The 24,904-nt window shown below is 39.7% G+C and overlaps 1 protein-coding gene across 5 annotated transcripts in view; it reads right to left on the bottom strand.

Annotated features, from left to right (window-relative positions):
* Positions 1–1,223: 1,223 nt before the first annotated feature.
* DMD (dystrophin) overlaps positions 1,224–24,904 on the bottom strand; it is a 2,123,648-nt gene continuing 2,099,967 nt past the window's right edge. For 2 of the 5 annotated variants that reach the window (XM_057539128.1, XM_057539126.1), the window contains 3 exons: positions 17,859–17,951; positions 8,719–8,750; positions 1,224–3,447 (listed from right to left, as the gene is read on the bottom strand). In XM_057539128.1, coding sequence (XP_057395111.1) covers positions 3,436–3,447; positions 8,719–8,750; positions 17,859–17,951 — 137 coding nt within the window. In that variant the 3' untranslated portion in view covers positions 1,224–3,435. Of the gene's footprint in view, positions 3,448–8,718; positions 8,751–12,899; positions 12,954–17,858; positions 17,952–24,904 lie in introns of those variants that run through there. The other 3 variants (XM_057539123.1, XM_057539125.1, XM_057539124.1) reach the window with 2 other exon arrangements.

Raw genomic sequence — 24,904 nt, forward strand, 5'->3', positions numbered from 1 at the left:
CCTAGAGGTGTTGCCGTTGCTCCTCGTTTTCCTGGCCTCCTTTGCAGCTAGGACAGAAGCAGAGCAGGACAGGGGTGAGGGGATCTCCCTCTGGTGGTGGTCATGACTATGTACGAGAGGGGTGTCCTCCTCAGAACCAGTTCTGAGGCATCATTTTAGGCGTGACTTGTATTCTTCAGATGTCTCCTTAGGTCTGGTACCATTAATAATAATAGAAGTGATAAGCAAAGTGTCAACTGCAAACTGGTCAATTCATATACTTGTTATTACTAAAACAGAAAACAAAAAAAACACTATGACCATTGCTGCATAAAATTACCTCCCGAGCTACCAAGTGCTTACCACCTTTGATCCAGAAATCGCCCTTCTGGGAATGTGTCCTATGGATATATTTTTGCACAAGTGAAAGGATGAAATGAGAGATGTGTGGTATTGTTTGTCAGAGCAAAAGAGGAAAACCACCCACATACCCCACCAAAGGGGACTGTTTAAATAATATCCCCCCCCAACACACACTGGATTATTAGCTATAAAAAAGCATGAGGAAAGCATTTCATATACTGAAATGAAAAGATCTATTTCAGTATAATTAAGGATGGATCTCTTGCGTCCATTCTTAAGTTTAAAACAAAAACCAAGGTATATAACTGAATGCATAGAATGCTAGCTTCTGAGTAATAAAAGGAAAAAAAGTAGGAACATGTGTTTGTAATTGCTTATACAATAATGACACTTTGGAAGGAAACACAAGAAATTATTAATATTTACTCAGAGTGCAGTGAGGATGAGGTGGGAATAGGGTAGTCAGGGTCCTTCTTTTCACCGTTGGGCTTTCTAGATTTTTTAATTTTTTAACGATATGAAAGTTTTGCCTATGTAAAAAATAAAAACAAAGTACTGCAGTCCAGTCAACACTTTTTTGTAACATAACTGCGTGCTTTATTGAGATACACAGTAAAGCAGTAATATAATACAATAGTAAGGCATATATTTGGTGAAGTCTGATATGTTGTGAAAATGCAGTAAAACTGAAGTTTAAAAAAATAATTAGTAAATGTTACAGTGTTGGTGTTAAAACACAATATATTATGATACTCAAGTAAGAACCCAGTACCTGAAAACAATGACATAACATGCCAGGTGACGTTTATGCTTCAGTTACATTGGTTATGATTTACAGTTTAATACTCGGTGGTTATAAAGAACACGAAACAATGTCCAAATTATGCTTAAAACGTAGCAATAAAGCTCTCAGTTTTTATTCAGATATTTTGACAGACTCACTCCAGAACTAATGTCTAAAAGATAAAATAAAACAAAAGATTAGAACAAAATTAAGCCCTCTATTTACCTCTGACTTTAGAATGAAACTTAAACTTCTTAGTAGGAAGTAAAGTAACCCCTTGTTTTAAATCGCGGTTAAAAAAAAATCCTCGGGTAAAGAAAAAGTACAGCGTCACATAAAGGAAAACAATGCAAGACTAAAATCAAATCTTCATGTAATTTGTTACCTTAGAGCTTTGGGTTTTCTTTTGGAAATTATGAACAAAAACAAAAATGGAGGGAAATGTTCTCACAAGGGACAGGTGGTGAAGCTGTGTTATTAGAACACCCCAAAACCAAAGTGAGGTAGAAATAGCATGAGAAGCCATGTCTGATGTTAATTATCGTTAGTAAAATAAGGAACAAAACCCACTCTCCAAAAGTTAATTACACTTGATGTAAGAGGTAACAGATTTGCAAAATGATAGGTCACACAGTGATTTCTATTGAATGAATGATTTAAAAAAGTGAAAGACTAAGAAGATGAAATGAAAGAGTAAAGCTTTTTCCTACCAGTTAGTCCTCTTGAGCGTTCTCCTCTGCTTGAATGATTTGTTTATTAATATATTTAACCTGCCTAATCCACCAGAAAGGGTTTGGAGTACCTTTTGGAACATTTAAATCAATTGGCGTTCCCACTTACAAACCTGCCTGGAGTTACCTGTAGAGAAATGCCAAGGAGGGAAACATGATTCATGGGCTTCTGGGTGGATATTTAACAGTACCACAATGTGGTGGGGCTAGTGTGTTACACGTTTTCACTAAGGGTTATTTTAAATTAAGTCTTGTGGCATTTACAAACTCATTGCAATGGGAAAAAAAAATCTTCAAAAACTGGAAAACCAGGACACCCACTGCTGTTTGTGAGAAAAGAACAGTTGTAATTATAAAGCTCTCTCTGTAAGGTTATGAACATTCATCCAATCGTTTACGTCAAGAGTGGCCTGCTCCCTCTGAGGGATTGGCTGGGAATCCGTGGCCCTCCAGCGCTACCATAGCCCTCCTCCTGCCTGGGAGTTAAAAATGCCTTCTGATGCTCTGATTTTCACTGAAGCATCATTAAATCTAAACCGTGGCATTGCCAGCAGCAGGAAGCTGAATACATCAACCGGCGGATTACTCTGACATAATAAGTCCTGTGTATTCATTCATATGTCCCTGAAAAAAATTCAATACTCCAGTTGTCAGTGGAAAGTTTAAAATGAGAAACATCTGGAGCCCCAGACAATGTTTTAGTGTGGTAGTTTCCTTCTGGCTTCAGGGAAAATTCATTCTAGACCCAAGCAGGTAAGCCTGGATGACCAGAAGTAATTTCTTTCCATTAGGAAGTGGCAAGAGCATTTGAACAAGAAATTTAAAAGGTCTCTTGAATTTATATCTATTTATCTATATACCCATAGTATTTACATACTTATAGACATATAGATGTGTAACACGAAAACCCAGAGCCAGTCCCACTCAGTCAACAATTCCAAAAGAGCGATATGAAGTAGTCATTTGGTGGTGTTAGAGGAAGTCCTATCTTAAATATGCTAGAAAAGAAAAAAAAGCCACGAATCTCATATGGATATCACGCTAAAAGGATGCAAAACAATGTGCTGCCTCAGTGTGTGTGTATATATGTGTGTGTATGTGTGTGTGTGTGTATGTGTTTGTTTTTAGGGGTTTTTATAAACAACTTTTTTTTTTATAAAGCACACTTTAGTTTACAATCTTTCTTTATAACTGTTATAAATTTTTAAACAACCCAAAATGCGTTCCATATAAAGAAATGGCAAGTTATTTAGCTATCAAGATTTTACATGTAGTTTTCTTATAACTTTTTTTGTACAATTGCATAGACGTGTAAAACCTGCCATTGTTAACAAAACAATAACAGACTTAGAAACTACTGAAATCTACAGTATAGTACCACTACCCTTCACAAAAATATAGATTTTTTTTTTCTTGTAAACTCTTACTGTCTAATCCTCTTTTTTGTATGAATATTATAAAAACCATGCGGGAATCAGGAGTTGTAAAACATTTATTCTGCCCCTTCTTCATCTGTCATGACTGAAACTAAGGACTCCATCGCTCTGCCCAAATCATCTGCCAAGTGGAAAAGGCTTCCTACATTGTGTCCTGGAAAACAAAGAGAGAGACAGACTTGACACAAGGTGTAGTTATCATGACCCCAACTCTTTGTCATTTGGGAAATCATCCCCCATTTCTAGGTGAAGACAACACAGAAGCTGCGTCGAGGGGATACACAACAGGGTTTGGTTTTTCACCAGTTTTCCAGGAAGAAGCAAAGCCTTGTTAATGAAGCCATTCCACACTGTTAGTATCAGCCTCCTAGTGTCATATAAATGGAAAAAAGTCAGACTGCACTCATCTTCCCCATGTAAATATATATCAAAAGGCTTCCATGGATAAGCACAAGATTCCTGTCATAACAGGAACAATTCGTGATGGGATGTATCTTTTCCACCTTGCTGTGGGAGATTATTTACTATGTACTTGCATTAAAAATTATTTTACTGTCAAACAACCATCACCATAACTATCACCACCACCAGCGCCGCCACTCTACTGCCATCACCGTTGGCATCACTACCATCACTACCATCGCTACGTGTGAAATCTTTATCTCAAGGCTGTTACAAGCTGTTGGCTCACGTCTAAGGCTATGGCGGAGGTGACAGTTTTCTCTCTGCTTTTACTTGAGTTGAAAGATACTCTTGAATTGACCTTTGTATACACTATTAACATTTGAATTAGGAAGCTTCAGGAAAAAAAATTACTTTTCATTCCAAATTACTCAAGAGCCTAATTATAAGATGACCCACATGTATAGCATGGATTTGGGTAGCCTCTGAGTCCATTTTTGATCTCCTACTAAATGAGGGTTAACTATCAGAATAGCCTTCTAATAATAATATGACATGACCTATCATTAATCCCCCAGCACGGAGCATAAAAGCAGCACAATGTCCCTGGGTACTTTGTGGCAAAATTCAGATCTAGAGTAAGATAATTTGAGACATACTTTATGACTTGCCTCGTCATGTACGTCCCATATTTTTATATGGCTAATTTTAATTCTTGGACATTAGGAAATCATTCCACTATTCAAGTAGTGCCTTTGAAACTAAAAATGCTTTACTAGGCTCTTACTACCTTGCCATGTATCAACTTTATAGATTCCCATAATAATTGTTAAAATCCCTATAAACATTAAAGATAGACTAGGGCAGGTATTCTATTCTAATATTTATTTCAAGAGACATACCGTTCTTAAATACATAAGGGGAGCTGAAGAGGACTCATAGGCAGGCACGTAAACAGCGATGGCACCGCATCAAGTTAGGACTTAACCGTAATGCCGTTCAGCCATTTTTATCAAGGTGGCCAAGTCTGTAACTCTCTTTGAGCTTTATTAGTGCAGAAAGTTTCAATGAGGACTAATTATGCTTTAAAAAATCACTCTGGATTTTGGTTGAGGCTGCACATATAAAAACTTTTGGGCTTCCCAGGTGGCGCAGTGGTTGAGAATCTGCCTGCTAATGCAGGGGACACGGGTTTGAGCCCTGGTCTGGGAGGATCCCACATGCCACGGAGCAGCTGGGCCCGTCAGCCACAACTACTGAGCCTGCGCATCTGGAGCCTGTGCTCCGCAGCAAGAGAGGCCGCCGACAGTGAGAGGCCCGTGCACCGCGATGAAGAGTGGCCCCCACTTGCCGCAACTAGAGAAAGCCCACGCACAGAAACGAAGACCCAACACAGCCAAAAATAAATAAATAAATAAATAAAATTAAAAAAAAAAAAAAAAACTTTTAACAAAGCATATGTACTATGCCTAGAGTGGGCCAGTAGTTTGGCAGCCCTCAGTGAAGAACAAAAATCATCTTTGGCTTTTCTAAACCATAAAAACCACAGGAAGACATAGTGGGTCCTTTGCTACTCCTCAGAGCACAAATATCTAACTGATGCCACCAAGTTAGAGGGCTTCCCTTGTATCTACTTTTGACTGCCCAGCAACCCTGGGAAATCTGTACAATTATTCATGTGTCATTGAAAATAGATGGACTAACTGCAAATGTTAAATTGCTTGCTATCTTAACAGCAATTAATAAAAGCAGTAAAAACAAACCCCAAGACTCTTACAACCTGATACCTAAATATAATTCCAACTATTTCTCACATCTATACTATAGTATAGTCCTCCTGGTAGCTAGGAAATGTATTACAAAACATAAAACAGGGAAGAAATCTTTTTTTTCCTCCATCAGCTTATTGACAATAATCAAAAAGTGCCTATTTTAGACTGTGCTAGGAGATGCAGACTGCAGTTCAAAAGATAATGGAGACAAGTGAATGCATGTATAGATTATATAGCCAAGTAATGCTTCTACTCCTCAAAATGGTGTTCGGTTACTAAGTGAAAGGAAAATTCTTGAGTCTCTTAAGAGGCATAAGTTCTAGGGGTATCTGCTATTTAAAAAGTTACCAGGTCAGAGGTTCATGATTTTTTTTTAAATTAATTAATTAATTAATTTTTGGCTGCGTTGGGTCTTCGCTGCTGCACGCAGGCTTCTCTAGTTGCGGCGAGCAGGGGCTACTCTTCGTTGAGGTGTGCGGGCTTCTCATTGCGGTGGCTTCTCTTGTTGTGGAGCACGGGCTCTAGGGACGCGGGCTTCAGTAGTTGCGGCATGCGAGCTCAGTAGTTGTGGCTCGTGGGCTCTAGAGCACAGGCTCAGTAGTTGTGGCGCACGGGCTTAGTTGCTCCGCGGCATGTGGGATCTTCCCGGACTAGGGCTCGAACCCGTGTCCCCTGCATTGGCAGGCGGATTCTAGTCCCAGGTTCATGATTCTTAATACACCATACCTACTCCCACAAAATGTTAGGTGGCCTTTAACCTGTCCAGACGGTTAAATGTTCACAAATGACCTCATGGCCATCCCTATGCTAGAAAAATGAACGTTCTGAGTCACCTCACCGTATCTATATGATGCCTTTCATTACTTTGTTTACAAATACCTGCTTCATCAGAATAACAATTCCAGTGTTTTCCATGGAGGTTTTCCTTAGAGCCAGAAAAAAAAAATTCTATCTCTTTGACTAAATACTGCCCCAAAGAATCATATACCTCAACCCTCTGGAGGCATAGAACCACATACAGATAGGGAATTGGGACACAGAAAATAGATTTGTATCCTGCTTCTATTATCCATGCGTGTAAGGCAGAACGTTAGTGAGATCATTAATTTTACCTGACAGATTTTTCTAAAGTCAAAATGAAAGTCTCGTGCTATGAGCATGAGAGGCCCTGGAAAACAGGCAGGATGCAGGCATCTGCGATTAGCTTCAGGCACAAGTAGACATAAAAATACGTCTATAGACGTATTTAATCCATTCTTAAGCAAGGATTGTTGAAGAGAAAGGCACTGTGCGTTTAACATTAGGGTAGTTGTATGTTTTTCCAAGTTGGTGCAAAGTGCGACACGTGGACTCTCGCATGCCACCTCTGCCTCAGGGAGTTATTCGCTGCAGTGATTGGAATTGAGACTTTCTGGCAGAGACCCAAGACCTCAATAGCAATCTGGCACTCTGTTTTTTAAAAAATACCGTTCCCAAAGAAATGGTGAGCACTCAATTGGCCAAAGCAAAGCCAGAATACCGCAGCAAAATGTGCTTATCTTTTCTTCTCTGTAATTTAATCTTTGAAAAAATATCTGGTCTACTGTACATTTGGGGTATTTTCATAGCATTAAAGAAAATCACTATTGTTTTGATTCTCTGGCTTTCTGAAAACTTATCTGACTACAATACACCTCAGGTAGTATGGTTTCCAAATGCCTATGTGACTTCAATTATATGTGCTGGCCTTTTCTAAAATTCGTTTATGAGAGACACATATTTAGGATGGTTAAAAATATGGTGCAACTTTTTACCACACGTTAAAATAAATTTTAAGGGGCACTTACCATCAGAATGAACCCAAGACGTCTCACATAAGAAGGCAAACCGTCAAGAGCATTCAATGCTTCACCGATTCAGGTTTCCTGTTTCTCCTCCCAGCCCACCACTCCCTCCCTTGGACCCCACAAGCCTTGGAAGCGAGCACTGGTGTAGACACACTGAAGGATCGTTCAGTTGATTAGACCTGCGTGGCATGGCACTGGCAGAATTTCCAGCATGCTGTTTAAATGAATCAGTGGCTACTCCTTTCCATCTGTTGCTAAGGATCCAGAACCTTCTCATGTAAGGACTCCCCACCCGTCCAACCTGTCTCCCACAATAGTACACGCTATTGCCACCCATGGGAGAGCTTTCCTTCTTGCGTCCTTCATACTAAACTCTTGGTAAGGACAATCTTGTTTCACTTGGGCTGTCACTCAACACTTTGTCATCCAATGTCCTTTCATTAGGTAACTCAATGTTTAGCTAATATTTCTGGTAGAACAGAAGTATGAAGCAGCTTTTACTGTAAAACCCCCAAACCACATTCAGTGATAATGCTGTACCCTACCTATAACAGGCATGAAAAAAATCCCTCAAGACTCCAAGATTCACTTTTTATCCCTAATTGGTTATTGTTCTCTCTGGCTCAAAATGCCAAGTAAAGAAAAAAAGCATCCTCTAAAGGGCAAGTTGAGATGACATATGCTTTTCACACACCATTTTCTAAGTGGCAGTAAAGCACACAGTTAAGAGTGTGGCTCTGGACCCAGACTGCCTGGATTCAAATCCTGGCTCTGTCACCTTGGACACATTGCTTACCCTTTCATTGACTCAGTTTCCTTATCTGTAAAATGGGTTAATAAGAGTACCTACCTCATAGGATTGTCCTGAAGATTACATAATGAAAAAGATGGCAAGTGCTTAGAAAAGTCCTTGGCACACAGTAACTGCTCAAAGAAATGTTAGCTAAAGTGGGAAAGAAAGAGTGTAGGCACCAGGAAAAAGAAAACAAAAAATGAAGTCATCCCTGAAGAATAAAAACCAAGGGCACTGGCAGAAAATGCTAGGGTCCTGGAAGTAGAAGGAAGCTTTATGACTCATCAGTTATGTTCGAGGCTAAATGTATTTTGAAGATTTTGTTTGTGTTGCAAATGGCAACAGATGATGAGCTTCAGGATTCCAACCTAGGGACTACAAAGGGTTGCCATTTAAGAGAGATTCCTGTTCCCCCAACCCCTGGTCCTGTTGTCATGGTGATGACAATGACAGTGAACATTTGAGGAATGTTCCTCATAAGCTGCAAGTGGAGAGGTGACTACCATCCTTACATGATGACACGTGTAATACACACATGGGCGTGCACGCACACAATTCTTACACAAACGCCAAACATAGAAAGCGGGATGAGACAGACAGAAGCCATGGCTGTGAGCCTGAATCTCACTAACCTCTCTCATTGGCTTCCCAGGGGTATTTCTTCCTTTAATAATAGAGAGAGGAAGAGGCAGAGATATCAGAAAGGAAAAAAAAAAGCATAAATATACAGTTTCATACCAGTTTGCTTCTTTTACCAAACAAATGTTGAGATGACAATTCATTTATCCCCTTCTGGAAAAAAAATAAAAACAGAAACAAAAAAACCCAAAAGACACATCCAGTCAAATAACCTTTACATACACTTAAAATCGGTGTAAACAGATAACATGATCCAGGAGACATCACTTATAGAATCCATAGAGCTCACATGTTCAACTGGATGAAAGCTGGCACAGCATAGAAATCTGACAAATTGAGCATTGTTTTCAAGGGCAACTGTAGACTCTCAAGTTTACTGTCCAAAAATCTCAGAATCCCTTTATTCTCCACTTGACAACCAACGCACCAAAACAAACAGTAGTTGGTTTCAGGTGCCAAAAATCTGCACTCCAAATGCGAGGTAGAACACTGCATAGAGGCTAGACTCCATCCTCTTGGGGGAAGTTGTTCTATCTGATAGAAGCTGAGCATGTCCATGATGGGACTGGGGACACTGGAGAAAATTGAAACAAAGCGGGAAGGAGATAAGTCCCACTTATGGGCAAGCCACGGAGCCAGATTCAGGAATGAGTCTTCACCTTCCTCCTCATGATTCAACAGATACCAGGAGCCTTGAGGGTCAGCCAAAGACCCTCTGGCCTTGTTTGTTTTATAGAATCCTATATCTGTATGCAGTTATTTATTTTTGAAAAGCAGGTTCTGATGAGAAAGTTTTTCTACGCTAATATTTATAACCGGACAGAAAATTAGGGACCGCTGACCATACCTGGCATGTCTTGGGCATGCAATTTCCGGGGTCTCCAAAGTGAAATACTGATTTTCAAACTTTGGCTTTCACATTGGGCCACTTCCTAAAACATTCTTCTCTGCAATTCAGTATTTAGACCAGATACAAGCAGAGCTGCGAGAGATCTTCTGCAGCGTCTCCCTTTCCCCTGACACACTCCAAGAAGACCTACGACCCCCCGAAACAATTTGAGTACTAGTCTAGAATGAAGAGGTATTGAGCTACTAATCCAAAAGAAACTTTTTAAAACTCAAGTTTAGGGTTTAAAACTTCTGGTGTACATTTTAAGGTTTTCTAAGTATGACCCTCCCCCTGCCTTTGCCTTCCTTCTGAATTGTCCTGAGTCAGAGATTTCTTGGGGATACAGAAACTGCATGCTTGACGATGTAATAAACCTGGTCAAGGTATTCATGATGCTCCTCAAACCAGGAAAAAGAGAGAGAACAAAGGGTATTGGCTCCTCAGTTGTGGGTGTTCCCAGTGGTAGGCCCATACCAGACGATGGGGAAAAGGGAAGGGGGAGAACATCATTTCATCCTTGATGGTGCACACCAACCCCAGCGTGAGTTAGTCATCCATTCTTTTTGACTTCATTAGCAAAATTGAAAAACTTCTTGTACTTCATGATTATACTGTCTGGTGGTAGAATTAATTTTCCTCCCCTACAAGACTGTGAGGTCCTTGAAGGCAGGGTCCACATGTTGCTCACCTACCTCTCTATCCCTGATACCTCTACTATACCTCGACACTACGGGTATTTGGTAAATGCTGGCTGAACTAAATTAGGTAGCCACTAGGTCATGGCCAAGAGTCCTTTGATGCTTTAGGCAACTTGGCCTTGCCTGCGATCCTTTAGCTTGGATGCCAAGGGCTCGTAGCTGCGTCTGGCTTGTAACTTGGGCCTATTTTTCTTTTTCTGTTTTTTAAATTGAAGTATAGTTGATTTACAATGTTGTGTTAGTTTCAGGTGTACAGCAAAGTGATTCAGTTATATATATATATATATTCTTTTTCTGATTCTTTTCCCTGCTAGGTTATTACAAAATATTGAGTGTAGTTCCCTGTGCTATACAGTAGGTCCTTGACTTGGGTCTATTTTTAAAACCTCAGAACCTTAGGAAGGACAGTGTTGTTAGAAAGCCATGTGATTTAGCTTTAGAATGTAATTATGGTTCCTAGAATGATAAAGGTTATGCATCTTTATTAATTCTTCAACAAGGCCTATTCAGAGCTCAGTATCAACTGGACACTGCTGAAGATGAAGTGTATGATTTGGGTTTTGTTTCAGATACTTCTTCAGAAACCATGTTTTCTGTAAAATGGACCTCCCAGAGCTATGTGATCCCTGACCTCTTTCAAAATCCTCCCTCGCCACTTGGGTTCCAATGTGCTCATTAGCATCGTACGAAGCGAGGTCCGCTTCTTGTTTAAAAAGAGTTAAATGTTTTCTACTTGTATCAGAAATACTTTCTACGCTGACAAAATAGAGGCTCGCTGGTTGCGGCATTAAAAACAAATTCTTTACCAATAAATGAAGTACCAAATAAAAGTTTTATGTGAAAAACACATTCTTTGGAAATGAGTTTCCTTAGACCTTCGGTTAGGGGGTCCATCTGGCAATGCAGTATGCTGTCAGGAAATGAATCAAGAGAAACAGGAAGTGTGCTGGGGAGTCCTGAGTCTAAAGAAAGGGCTTGGTCAGGTCTGGAGAAGTCTCGTTTCCTCAGGCAGTAGAACTTGAGAGGAGTGGCTGTAATTCATTATTCACAGTCAGAATCGCAGGACGTTACTGTTTCTGGGTATCTTTATGAGCTTCTTTATCTCAGTTCACTGACTTTTTTAAAAAGTTAAGGAATAACGAGTCCCTTTTTAGGATTTCTGTTTCATTACAAGTGAAAGAAGATTGAAATGGCTATACTTTATTGAAAATGCAGGATCTTTGGTGAAGACGGATATAAACGCGTAAATCGATTCAAAAGCACAGTTTTCTTGAGCTGAAAGTTGATCAGCACCGAAATCTGTGACTGTATGTATGTGATGAGCTAGAGTGGACAACAATTTAATGATGTAAAGTCGGGGTTGGCAAATTTTCTCTGTAAAGGGCCAGATAGTTAAATACTTTGGGCTTTGCCAGTCACACAGTCTCCGTAGCGGCTACTCAGCTCTGCCACAACTACTCTGCCCTTGGAGTGAGAAAGCCCCCGTAGACAATATGTAAATGAATGGGGGTGGCTGTGTTATGATGAAACCTTATTTATAAAGATTTGGCCCGTGGACTGCAGTTTGCCGGCCCCTGGTGTAAAGGAGCAACAGCTCAAATCCTTTCTGGAAGCCGAGAGGGAAGGGAAGGGAGCCTGCAAGGGGGGCCAGGATGCTTCCATCTGTCTTTGTTCTTTATGTTGCGCTTCCATAAAAGAATCACGGACAAGACTTGAATTTTAGAAGACGGCAGGTTTTGCAAAGCGGTTGGCTTTCTAATTTAGAGGCATTTAACAGAATGTATGTGGCCTTATTTAGGAGGGGGGAGTATGAGAGGGAGAGGATGGCATGGGCTGTTGGGGATAAAAATAATGCGGCACAGGTCAGCAGGTAAGAGATTATACAGGCAGCAGCAATACCCGCATAACAGTGCTAACTGCTTCTTGAGATGTCTTACTGCACTAAGTGCTCATCTTGGATCCTATCATTAATCAATGTACAGTGGCACCTAATTTTTACAGAGGCCAGTACCATACCCCTCACTAGCGAAGCGTTTTCTTTCAGGAATGCACATGCATCGAACAAACTCTTTGTTAGACTGCTAAATGCTCAGAGACGTATGGACAAATCGCTTAAAGAGTTGATTTTAAAACGATGTTTGTTGTTCGTTCTACCCATGTAGTAGCCTCCCTACAGAATAATGGTGGAGATTTACAAAGTGTCCTATGGTAGATAATGCCCTTTATTACAGTGGAATTCAACTTCTACATCTATTTATAGACAGAGGGAGAGATTATATAGGTAGATTAAATAGGTTAGATAGAAATTGGCTAACATTCTGTGTTTAATATACACCAAGGCCCTCAAGCTCCTCAGGTGGTTGTGAATAACTAACTAGAGCTAGTGATTCATCAGAAAAGATGATAGGCTCGCAAAGCTGAACAGGCACACGTTCACACCTTGAACTCCCTGCGGTTTATAGTGGCTACGAGGCAGGACAGTGCTGGCTATCACTTGATCACTAAGCGGAGAAGCGTGCAGCCTCCTTTATTAATTTGTATAACAGTTTAGCAAGGCCATCAAGGTAAGAGCTGAAGCCTAATCGAACCTGCTGAATAGCCATGAACGAGGCTCTTCACTTCTTTGGGCATCCAGGTACTTCTAGTGGAAATGAAAGGTGAAGATTAGCTGATACCTGAAGACTTAGCGCTAAGTCAAAATTGTGGGAAAGGGTAACAAAAAGTTGTGAATTTAAAGTACACAAGAACTCCCCTATCTATATGCTTTATATTTACGAAAAACATAATATTAAAAAACATCTTTTCCTCTGTGGGAGATTATCTAGCAGGGTTAAGTAAACCATGAGGTGGTATTTAACAGCACATTTCCACTAAATGTCAGACCTCTGGCTCTAACATCTGTTTTAAGTTACTAAAACAGCTGTCTGAAACAGCTGTAGCAAGCATGAACTTCATTTTTCGTAACACAACAATGGGAACGTGGATGCAGACTTAGATTGAAAATACAGTGTTCTCTAAGATACTAGCAAGGTCTTGGCAGAAACTTCCGTGGTAATAGAACTTCTAAAATATAATTTTTGTCAAAAAGATATTCACCTGGGCAAGGAAAACTGAGATCAGTTAGATCAGTATTTTTAAACAACTGGATCAGAAAATCAATATAGTGGGTTGCAACCAGCATTTTATTTTTAAATAAAGAAAACAGAGAAACAGTGTGAATTATACGTAGTAAAGAAAGTATTGTTTCATGAAACTTTTGTTTCTGATCTTTGTATGTATACGTGACTATATACATATATGTGTGGTATATATATGGTGGGTACATACATACGCAAATAATTTGTTTTATATCTTTACCCCGGTTTAAGATGTAAAATGTTTCTCTTATTATGGATAATGGTCAGAAAAGGTCAAAAGCCACTGTTTTGAACATCAAAGATGTTAAGATGAACTTTCAAGACCCTTCCAATTTGGAAGAGTCTCTAATCCTGAGACGTTAAGAATCTCAAGATTTTTGGCTTAATATCAACTTAACATACCTACTAATTGGTAAGATATTCCCACTAAATCCTACTATATATATATATATATATATATATATATATATTCTCCATTCTTTCACAATGAAAAAATGCCTTTAGTTAGAAATAAAGCATCCAAAAAACCACTTTTTAAAATTTTTTATTTTTTGGGTAAAGTAGAAAAGAATAGCTTTAGTGCAGGGCGCCAAGCAAGGAGTCCAGGGCAGCTAGTGCTTAAAAGACCCTGAAACTCCCCTTAGGCTTTCAGGGAAAGGTTTATAAAGACAGTGTGAGGGAGGGGGTTTGTGGGGTGTGTGATCAGCTCATGAACACTCTTCTGATTGGTCGGTGGTGAGGTAATTGGGAGTCGGCATCATCAACCTCTGGTTCCAACCCATCTGGGGTCTACGTGCTTGAAAAAACACTTTTTAGAGTGCATCGATGATCAGCCTATTTTTACAATGACAAGACTTTTTATCCATTTAAATTTATGGAGAAATAGGTGTGATATTGTGATTTATAACAGGAAATATATATTTAGTCTTCGTCCCCCTTCCAGGCACAGTGCTCCTAAAACCCTTGGAATTTCCTGTGATGAGCAGCAGCAAGGTGTCTTTTGTTATGTTACCAAGGTTACTTCTGGAAAGCACCTAAGGATGGGGGCTGCTTGCCAGGGGAGCCAACCAAGTGATTAGAGGGTTGGAACTTTCAGTCCTACCCGCTGATGTCCAGGGAGAGGAGAGGGGCTGGAGATTGAGTTCAGTCACCAGTGGCCAATGATTTAATCAGTCATGCCTATGTAATGAAGCCTCCTTATAAACCCAAAAGGACAGGGTTAGGAGAGCTTCCGGGTTGGTGAACACGTGGAGATGTGGTGAGAGTGGTGTGCCCAGAGAGGGCATGGAAGCTCTGCACCCTTTCCCCATGCCTTGCCCTACGCATCTCCTCCATCTGGCTGTTCCTGAGTTATACCCTTTTATGATAAACCAGTGATCTAGTAAGTAAAATGTTTCTCTGAGTTCTGTGCCCTGCTCTAGCAAATTAATTGAACCAAAAGAGGGGGTTGTTGGAATCTCTAGTCTATAGGCAGTGGGTCAGAAGCCCAGCTAACAAACAACCTGGACTTAAAATTGGCATTCTGAGGTAGGAGGGGAGGGGCAGTCTTGTGGGACTGAGACCTTAGCCGGTGGAATCGGATCCTGTCTCTGGGTAGACAGAGTCAGAATCGAGTTAAATTGTAGGACGCCCAGCTGGTATATGAGAATTGTTTGGTGGTGTGGGAAAAGAACCCCACACATTGGAATTGGGTGCAGAATCATAAGGGGCCTATGATAAGGTATAATTTGGGAGGAAGTAGCAAAAAAAAAAAAAAAAAAGAAAGAAAAGAAAATGTCCAGGTCATAGCATCACAGAAAGACCAGCCAGCTCTTCTAGCACCTTATCTACTCTCGTTATGTGTATTTTGTTTGTTTGTGTATTTGATTGTTTTCTTCAGGAAAATGAATGAATTCTCTCAGGCCACCAGGGTACTACTGAGTAAGTAGGAACTTGGTTAATGGAACTGGTATCAGACAAAGCCTGCTTATCCCCTATTTGAGAACTCAAATTCGCACTCAGGGGATGATATGCTTCCATAAGCACTAATTTAGTAAACACTATCCAGGCGGCCTGAATAGAGTTTCCTAGGTTTTCCATATAAGTAAATTAACATCGGACAAGTAGATATAACATCAGAGAGGCTGACTGCCAAATACCATATCAGGGGAGGTATATTTCTGATCTTTCATACCCATGTGGTATTTAGCTTCAAGGACTCTAAAAGGGGGATGCCGGGAGAGGGTGCAAAGATCTCACCTTAAGATAATTAGGATGGCCCAGAGACCCAGTACAAAAAAGCAGCCGCTGGGGAAGCAGAGCCATGAGCCCTGCTGTAGCCTCTCCTCTGATAGACTCTAGTTGTTCAGATGTGAAAGAAATGCCCAGGGCAGCCACTAACTTCCCACAGAGCAGGTAAACAACTTTTCAGGTCAAGGAGCAGGGAGGAGACGCATGTCTATGACCTTCAAGGGAAAGCCTGGGGTCAGTGAAATGTGTGTGAGACGCGGGGCCCAAAGTTCTGGCCCCATGAGTAGCTGTGTGATCTTGAGGAAGACACTTGCTCTGCTTGAGGCTAAGCCATTCCTATTTATCTAGAAGGGGGTTTCTAGGATTCTCTCATGTCATAGACGTCTCCATTACAGCGGTAATACTACTGTGCTGTGATATGAACTTCTCAGGAAGGCTGCATCCCCAACTGACCGTAAGCAGCTTGACGGCAAAGAACTTGGCATTTCTGCTTTGCATCCCTGACACCTCCACTGGTACATAGTAGATGCTAGCAAAAGCTGGCAGGATCAAGGTGAATGTGTTTGATTTACGTCAGACCAGCATGTGGTCTTCTCATTATGAATCATGGCATTTTGGGAGAGGAGACAGTGAAGACAGGATGGAGAAGAGGCTGGCAGGTGTGGGATAAGGAGGTGGGTGGAAGACAGAAGACTTTTATCTGTTAAAATCAACACATCAGAGGCGCTCAGCGGTGAAAAGATGGCTGGTGCAGACATTTAAAATTAGCTTCCCCTGACGGTTCCTTAGCAACGCTCTATCAGAACATTATTGCTTTTAATGTGCACCACACAACGTTCACTCGCACATGAAATAGCTGGGAAATGGCCATTGTTAACTGACACTGAACAAAAAGATAGGAAAAACACAGGACTCAAAGCACCCTCCTCATTGCCCTTATGGAGAGGAACAAATAGCCAGATTCTCTGCCGCCCTTCCCTCCCTGGCTGCCCATTAGGGGTGCCAATCACTGGCCACAAAGCCTGTGCTCCCCGCCCCCACCCTTGGTTCTCTAGATTATCCCTCTATTTGCTCACAGGTGACTGCTGCCAGTCTGTTTTTTTTTAAATTGAAGTATAACTGACATACACCATTATATTAGTGTCAGGTGTACAACCTAGTGATTTGACATTTGTATGCACTGTGAAATGATCACCCAATAGGTCTATTTACCATCTGTCCCCATACAAAGTTACAATATTTTTTCTCTTGTGATGAGAACTCTGAAGATTTTCTTTCTTAGCAACTTTCACACTTGCAATACAATGTTATTGACTCGAGCGTCCATGCTGTCTGCCATTCTTTTTATTCATTGAAGGGGGTGGGTCAGTGACCTGTCTTATGTTAGGGCAATGAACCACTAGAAATACTCCAAAACACTAACAATAGCAGCAAAATAGCTCCTTGGATGAAGTAAGGCATCTGAAGCTCATACTGGCTGGTAGGAAAATTCGGTGCGGTAAGATGCTGTATTTTTGGTATGAGGGGCAAAATATTCAAAGTCATGGGAAAAATAATGTTAATGTTCAATAATATTAAGATATATTAACATTTAAATTAAATAATATTAGTGTCTTCCTTTGTGAAAATTGTATTCTATCTAAGGAAGTGAAAAAAATAATGAACTAGTACATAGAGATTTAATTGTACTTATGTTTAAATGATGGGGTAATATACAGTTTTCAAATATACATAAAAGGCATGAGATTGCAAGCCCGAGTTCCCACCGCCACTGTACGCTAGGCATATCGCAGACCTTGCTGTGTCACATAGTAGCTGTATGTCCCTGGCAAAGGCACCATCAGGGCATTAATTTCCTCGTCTGTAAAAGTCACTTAATAACTGCTCTTAAGTAAAAGCTATCTCATAATTACTCTTCAGACTAACGTGCCAAGCAAGGAAGATATCGATACTTTATAAACATAAGTTAGTATTCTTATTTCTAGAAACATCTTGATTACACAGGTATTTGAATTCAAAATACTCCAAACCAGAAATTCACATTCGAAAACAAAATCTTCTCACAATGATCCCAAACTGGCATTCTGTCAGCACCTGTTTATCTACACATGCTAGTTGGGTATGGAAACGAGTGGCCTACTTCCAGGAAGTTTGAGTGACTTCTGGGTAGTGGCGCTTACCTCTCGAACTAGGGAAGGAGTTGTTGAGTTGCTCCATCACTTCTTCTAACCCTGTGCTTGTGTCTTGGGGAGGACTGAGAAGATCTTCCTCACCTTAATGAAAGCAAACACAAACAATGGCAAATTACACTTAAGGAGAAAATACAGATACCAGAGAAAAGGTTCATGACGCCATTTAAAAATCCATTATTAATTCATTTTCACTCCTTCATAAATAACGTAAATAAAAATGACCCCTCAAGCTTAATAATTAGGGAACAGTTCCTTCACAGGAAAAAGAATTTCATGCAGGGATTTATCTACGTCATTATCTTTGGAAAAGAAAACTGTGTATCTGCTTAGAAGTTAAAGTTGCCATAAGTTTCTTACGCCCCATTAAGAAACGTGAAATGTTTTTCTTTGTAATAAAAGAGGACTATCGCACATTTGCAGCGTGTCTCTTCAACACAAAAGAAGCATGTGACATTTTGCATTCACTTTAGGAAGGTAAGGAGTGGAGACACTGAGGTATTTTTTCCATTCTTTACTTTGACGTTTAACAAAAAATACAGAGAAAACTCAAGTACCTTTAAAGTCCAATGTAATAGGGAGAAATAAAAGTTGTATGTGCCCTACATAGGAAATGAAATATTGATATTCTAAGGACTGTGTATATGGACATACTGGGAAGTTATGTTCCTTTCCTATTTGTTCCATGGGGTTACTTCATCATAAGTATGTTTTTAGATGCTTACAAAGGGAAACTTTTTAAAAAATTATTTGAGCATTTGTTTATGTGAGGAGAGAAAGATGATTTGGAAGGAAGGGAGTTTAGGGATGGATGGTCGTCTTCTGGGGATGGGAGTCTCCTTGTAGATTTTGTTGATCTGTGTCTCGACTGTTTATTCATGTGTCAAAGAAATACACCTCAAACAGCATTTGCAGTAAGGGAGAAATTTCTTAAGTGCAAACAAAATTGTTTTGAACTTTGAAGGTCCTTTGAAACTAATTTTTCATAACATTCAATCTTCCAACAGTGAAAATAACTTCTTTTCAAGCTCTGTTTGTTGAGTACATTGCCACTTCCATTTAAAACAAGACCTTGCTTCAGCAGATCAACAAGAATATACACGCTTAAGGACAACCTCTGGTTCACGTGTGACTTGAAAATGACTGGGGAGCCAGCAACGTAATGACTTAAATATGCTTGTCATTTCCTTTGGTCTATGCCACTTGGATTTTCATCTCTGATTATAATCCTGCATTTATTACCAAGTGTTCATCCTTCTTTCTTAAAGCACAAGCTAAAAGAATCCTTGGCACTGCTCACCATTTAGACAAAATCATATCTTAGGTGGATGTGAGGCTGTATACTATTATTAGAAAGGAGGGCTAAGGACCTGGGGTAGACAAAACCCCTCTGATTCTGTGAGTCTCCTGGTAACATACCATAGGAACTCTCTTTGAAGTACTAAGGACAGGAAATGATTGCTATTCAGGTTATAAGGTGAAAAGGAAGTTAGGTTATCTATTTGTCCATCCACATGCACATACTACTTGCTGATATTTATGCCTTTAGAAATGAAAAAATGAAATTCAGCATCTTTAGTTTCTTTTTGCCTGTGGGTTTTTTAAAAATTTATTTTATTTATTTATTTTTGGCTGCGCTGGGTCTTCGTTGCTGCGTGCGGGCTTTCTCTAGTTGCCGCGAGCGGGGGCTACTCTTCGCTGTGGTGTGTGGGCTTCTCATCGCGGTGGCTTCTCTTGTTGCGAGCACAGGCCCTAGGTGCGTGGGCTTCAGTAGTTGTGGCACGCGGGCTCTAGAGCGCAGGCTCAGTAGTTGTGGCGCACGGGCTTAGTTGCTCCCCGGCATGTGGTAACTTCCCGGACCAGGGCTCGAACCCGTGTCCCCTGCATTGGCAGGCAGATTCTTAACCACTGTGCCACCAGGGAAGCCCCTTGCCTGTGGTTTTAAACTACCATCATCTGGAAAGGATGGAATGAATGAAATATTGCCAGAAGGAACTGGATGCTGACAGCTGCAGGGTTGATTACATCTCTGTTCCATTACCAATGCAAAATTTTGCCGAATTGGGGAACACGAGGCATTTTTAATGGTGTCAAGTCCACTTTAGTGATAGTATGCCTTATAGAATAAATTGGAACCAACAGAGACACTCATGAGCAATGATGTTAATATTTCTGACAGTTTAATTAGCTCATACTGGAGCTCTAGGAACTCAACTGTACTGTCTTAAGGTTTAGGTACAGTTCAATGAAGTGACTGACATTCTTCTCCCTGAATTACTTCAAGGATCAAAAAACGGTATAAACCTAATTATGTCAACCAGTCATAACTATCAGCTGTGAGTCTCAAATGTAAGTGTCCAAGTACAAATGTAAACTTGGCTTCTTTGTTTTTTTTATTTATTTATTTATTTATTTATTTATTTATTTATTTATTTATTTATTTATTGGCTGTGTTGGGTCTTCAGTTCGTGTGAGGGCTTTCTCTAGTTACGGCAAGTGGGGGCCACTCTTCATCGCGGTGCGGGGACCGCTCTTCATCGCGGTGCGCGGGCCTTTCACTATCGCAGCCCCTCCCGTTGCGGGGCACAGGCTCCAGACGCGCAGGCTCAGTAGTTGTGGCTCACGGGCCCAGCCGCTCTGCGGCATGTGGGATCTTCCCAGACCAGGGCTCGAACCCGCGTCCCCTGCACTAGCAGGCAGACTCTCAACCACTGCGCCACCAGGGAAGCCCGGCTTCTTTGTTTTAATGGAAACTTTCAAACAGTTTTTGAGGGCCTACTACATCGTACATAGAAAATAAACAAGTAAAGTATAATCTTTTCTTCTTAAGATTTTCACAGTTAAAACTCCTTTGGGTTTAACTAATCTCCTTTAAAAGTGGAAATCAGAATTATCACATATATGCGTGAGTAAGAAGTGAATCAACCACTGAAAAATGCTTAAGGCCTAATATTTTCTGTGTCAGATTATACTGGAAAAGTGAAAACCGCTAAATGACACCTGAAATTAAAGTAATGCCACTGGACTATTCAATACTGAGCCAGATTTTAAATGTTAAAAAAAAAGCCATAAAAATTTCAAAACAGATTTATTTATATATTCAAGTACTTATCAAAAGCCAACTATGTGCCAGGCAATGTTCTGAGTACTGGGATTATAGCAGTACACAACCAAAAAGCCCTGTCTCCATGGAATTCACGTTCTTATGGAGGCACTCAGGCCTCAGAAAAGAGGGTTAGGGAGGGGCAGTGAGGAAGACTCTTCAGAAAGGGGAGTCTGAGAAGTCCTCATTAATAAGGGGCAGGTGAGCCAAAATGTTATTAGGGACTTAAGGGTGGGAGCCATGTAGATATCTGAAGGAAGAGTGCATGAGACAGAGGGAATAGGAAATGCAGACTCTGAGAGGAGAGTGTGATTGGCTTGCTCACAGAAGAGCAAGAAGAAGGCCAGCACATACAAAGTAAAGTGACTGAGTGTTGGGGGGAACGTGCTTCTCTGGCCCAGGAATTTGGACATGGGCACATAACCTGCTTTGGCCAATGGAATGTTAGATATGACATAAGCAGAGGCTTGTAATGTCCTTAAGTGGTTGGGCTTGCTGTCTTGTGCTTATGTGCCGTAAGAAGTACATGGTACAGTGGTCTTCTGACCCAAGGGGGATGAGAGACATGTGGAACAGACCTGACCCCAACCCACAACTTGGAGTCCAGCCTAGTTGAGCTCCAGCACAACTCCAATCAACCAACAAGATGGCGTGAATGAAAAATATGTAACTTGAGAATTTTCCGATTATTTTGTTACACAGCAATAGCTGATTGATATACTCTGTTTTAAGGCATCGAACTAGCAAGATACCAATATTTATGGGTTATCTAATCATATGCTGATATGTAGCTATAATATTATAGGCAGCCCAAAAATGTTCCTGACTCTAACAACAATACTGGTGACCACAGGCCTCCTCCCACAAAAAAAAAGCCTCAAGAAAATATTTATTGAGTCCCAACTGTGTACACTAGGAACTTGGCCAGCCCTCATCCCTACTTCACTGATCCACTGCCTGCTCAAATAGCACTGCTAATGGTTCAGGGATTTCTAACCTAAGTAATGGCAATTCTTTAGCATTAACACTTCAATTTGATTATATTCTGAGGTGATTCCCACAGATATGCATAAAAATCCTTTTTGGATTATTGGCCCTAGTTTTCATGGTTTGTCTGAAGTTGGTCCAAAGAAATGACTGAAACATTAAAAAAAATGAATGTTTCAAAATAAGGGAAGACATAGTCAAAGTTAAAATAGCACTCTGATATAGCATAATATGATAGACACTGCTGAAGTGAAGGAAAAAGGAGATGACTCAATTTAATCTGAGATAAAAGAAGTGAAATGGTTTGCTATAGGCAAGATATTCTTTAAGTCTTCTGAAATTCACCATGGTTTCAGGCTTTCTAGACAGGATGATATCTAACTCACTTCCCTTTCCTCAATTCAAATGATGATAATGGTTTTACTTGCTTAAAAAGTGACTTTAGCCAGAATTGATGTAAGCTGAGACACAAGAATCCTTACACCTATGATTTTGTTTACACCCAAGCCAACTATTTTCTCTTTATACAAAAAGGAAGCTGTGTATTAGAACATTATTTTGTCTTAAAAAGGGGGCTGTGTATGAGCAAATATGCCCACCACTATTTTTTTCTTTGGATTACTTATCTAAATCATATATTTTGTTTTTAACCAATTTCCAACTTGATGTGTGACTACCTTGTCATTCCTGCCTTTCTCTAGTTTTTCTTAAGAAAAAAAAGATCTATCCAGTACCTGATAATTTACCTTCAGTGACTCTTTGAAATTATGATTTGGGGGTAGATGGTTTCAATTTTACATAAAAATGCTGTATTTAAGTTCTTTAATATATTAACGGTATACAATGATGATGTTGATTACTAGTTGGTTAGTGTTGAATAGTGATGAAAGATATTGAAATTAGCTATTATTCATTTGTAAAATTTTTACTGAGATATAATTGACATGTAACATATTAACTTTGGGTGTACAACATAATTATTTGAAATATGTATATACTGCGAATTGATTACCACAATAAGTTAACATTCATCACCATAGTTACAAATCTTAAAAGTTCTCATCACAAGAATAAACACAAGGCCTTGTTGTTTATCTATTTTATATATAGTAGTGTGTATCTGTTAATCCCATACTCTTAATTTACCCTGCCCCCTTCTCCTTTGGTAACCATAAATTTGTTTTCTATGTCTGTGATTCTACTTCTGTTTTGTAAATAAGTTCATTTGTATCATATTTTTAGATTCCACATATCAGGGATATCATATGATATTTGTCTTTCTCTGTCTGACTTACTCCACTTAGTACGATAATCTTTAGGTCCATCCATGCTGCCATGCAACTTTTAAACATACAGTACAGTATTGTTAACTGTAGTCTCCATGCTGTACATTATATCCCATGCAGGACTTACTTATAACTGGCATTTTGTACTTTTTGACCACCTTTGCCCATTTTGCCCATCCCCTACCTCTGGCAACCACCAGTCTGTTCTCTGCACCATTTTTCATTTGCACTAAAACTGTGCACAAGGGTTCCCTTTTCTTCACATCCTCACCAACACTTGTTATGTCTTATCTCTTTGATAATAGCCATTCAAACAGATGTGAGGTGATATCTCATTGTGGTTTTGATTTGCATTTCCCTGATGATTAGTGATGTTCAGCATCTTTTCATGTACCTGTTGGCCATTGGTATATCTTTGGTAAAATGTCTATCTAATTGATCTTGTCATTTTTTAATCAGATTGTTTTTTCTCTTGAGTTGTATGAGTTCTTTATACATTCTGAATATTATCTCCTTACAAGATACATGATTTGCAAATATTTTCTCCCATTCTGTAGGCTGTCTTTTCATTTCTTGATGGTTTTGTTCGCTGTACAGAAGCTTTTTATTTGATGTAGTCAGATTATTTTTGCTTTTGTTGCCTTTGCTTTTGGTGTGAACTCAAAAAGTCATCACCAAGACTGATCTCAAGGAGCTTACCCCCTATGTTTTCTTCTAGGAGTTTCATGGTTTCAGGTCTTAACATTCACGTCTTTAATCCATTTTGAATTGATTTTCATGTATGGTGTAAGACAGTGGTCCAGTTTCATTCTTTTGTATGTGGCTGTGCAGTTTTCCCAACACCATTTACTGAAGAGACTATTCTTTTCCTATTGTATGCTTTTAGCTCATTTGTTGTAAATTAATTGACCACAGGTGTGAGGGTTTATTTATGGGCCCTCTATTCTGTTCTGTTGATCTATGTGTCTGTTTTTATGCCAATGCCATACCGTTTTGACTACTATGGCTTTGTAATACAGTTTGAAACCAGGGAGCATGAGGCCTCCCGCTTTGCTCTTCTTTCTCAAGATTGCTTTGGCTCTTCGGGGTCTTTTTTTTTTTGTGGTTCCATACAAATTTTAGGATTTTTTGTTCTATTTCTGTGAAAAATGCCATTGGAATTTTGATTGGGATTGCATTGAATCTGTAGATTGCTTGGGGGTAGTATGGACATTTTAACAATATTAATTCTTCCAGTCCATGAGCATGAAATATCTTTCCATTTGTTTGCATCTTCAATTTCTTTCATCACTGTGTTATTTATAGTTTTTAGTGTACAGGTCTTTCACTGCCTTAAATTTATTCCTAGGTATTTTATTCTTTTTGATGCAATTGTAAGTGGAATTATTTTCTTAATTTCTCTTGTAGTTTGTTATTAGTGTGTAAAAATGCAACAGATTTTTGTTGAGTTTTTATCCTGCAACTTTACTAAATTCATTGAGTTCTAACAGTTTTTTGGTAGAGTCTTCCAGGTCATTTGCAAATAGAGATAAATTTACTACTTTCTTTCCGATTTGTGTACCTTTTATTCTTTTTCTCACCCAGTTATGCTGGCTAGGACTTTCAGTACTATACTGAACAAAAGTGGCAAGAGTAGGCACCCTTGTCTTCTGATCTTAGCA

The sequence above is a fragment of the Balaenoptera acutorostrata genome, chromosome X (assembly GCF_949987535.1).
Source record: "Balaenoptera acutorostrata chromosome X, mBalAcu1.1, whole genome shotgun sequence".
Classification (NCBI taxonomy): domain Eukaryota; kingdom Metazoa; phylum Chordata; class Mammalia; order Artiodactyla; family Balaenopteridae; genus Balaenoptera; species Balaenoptera acutorostrata.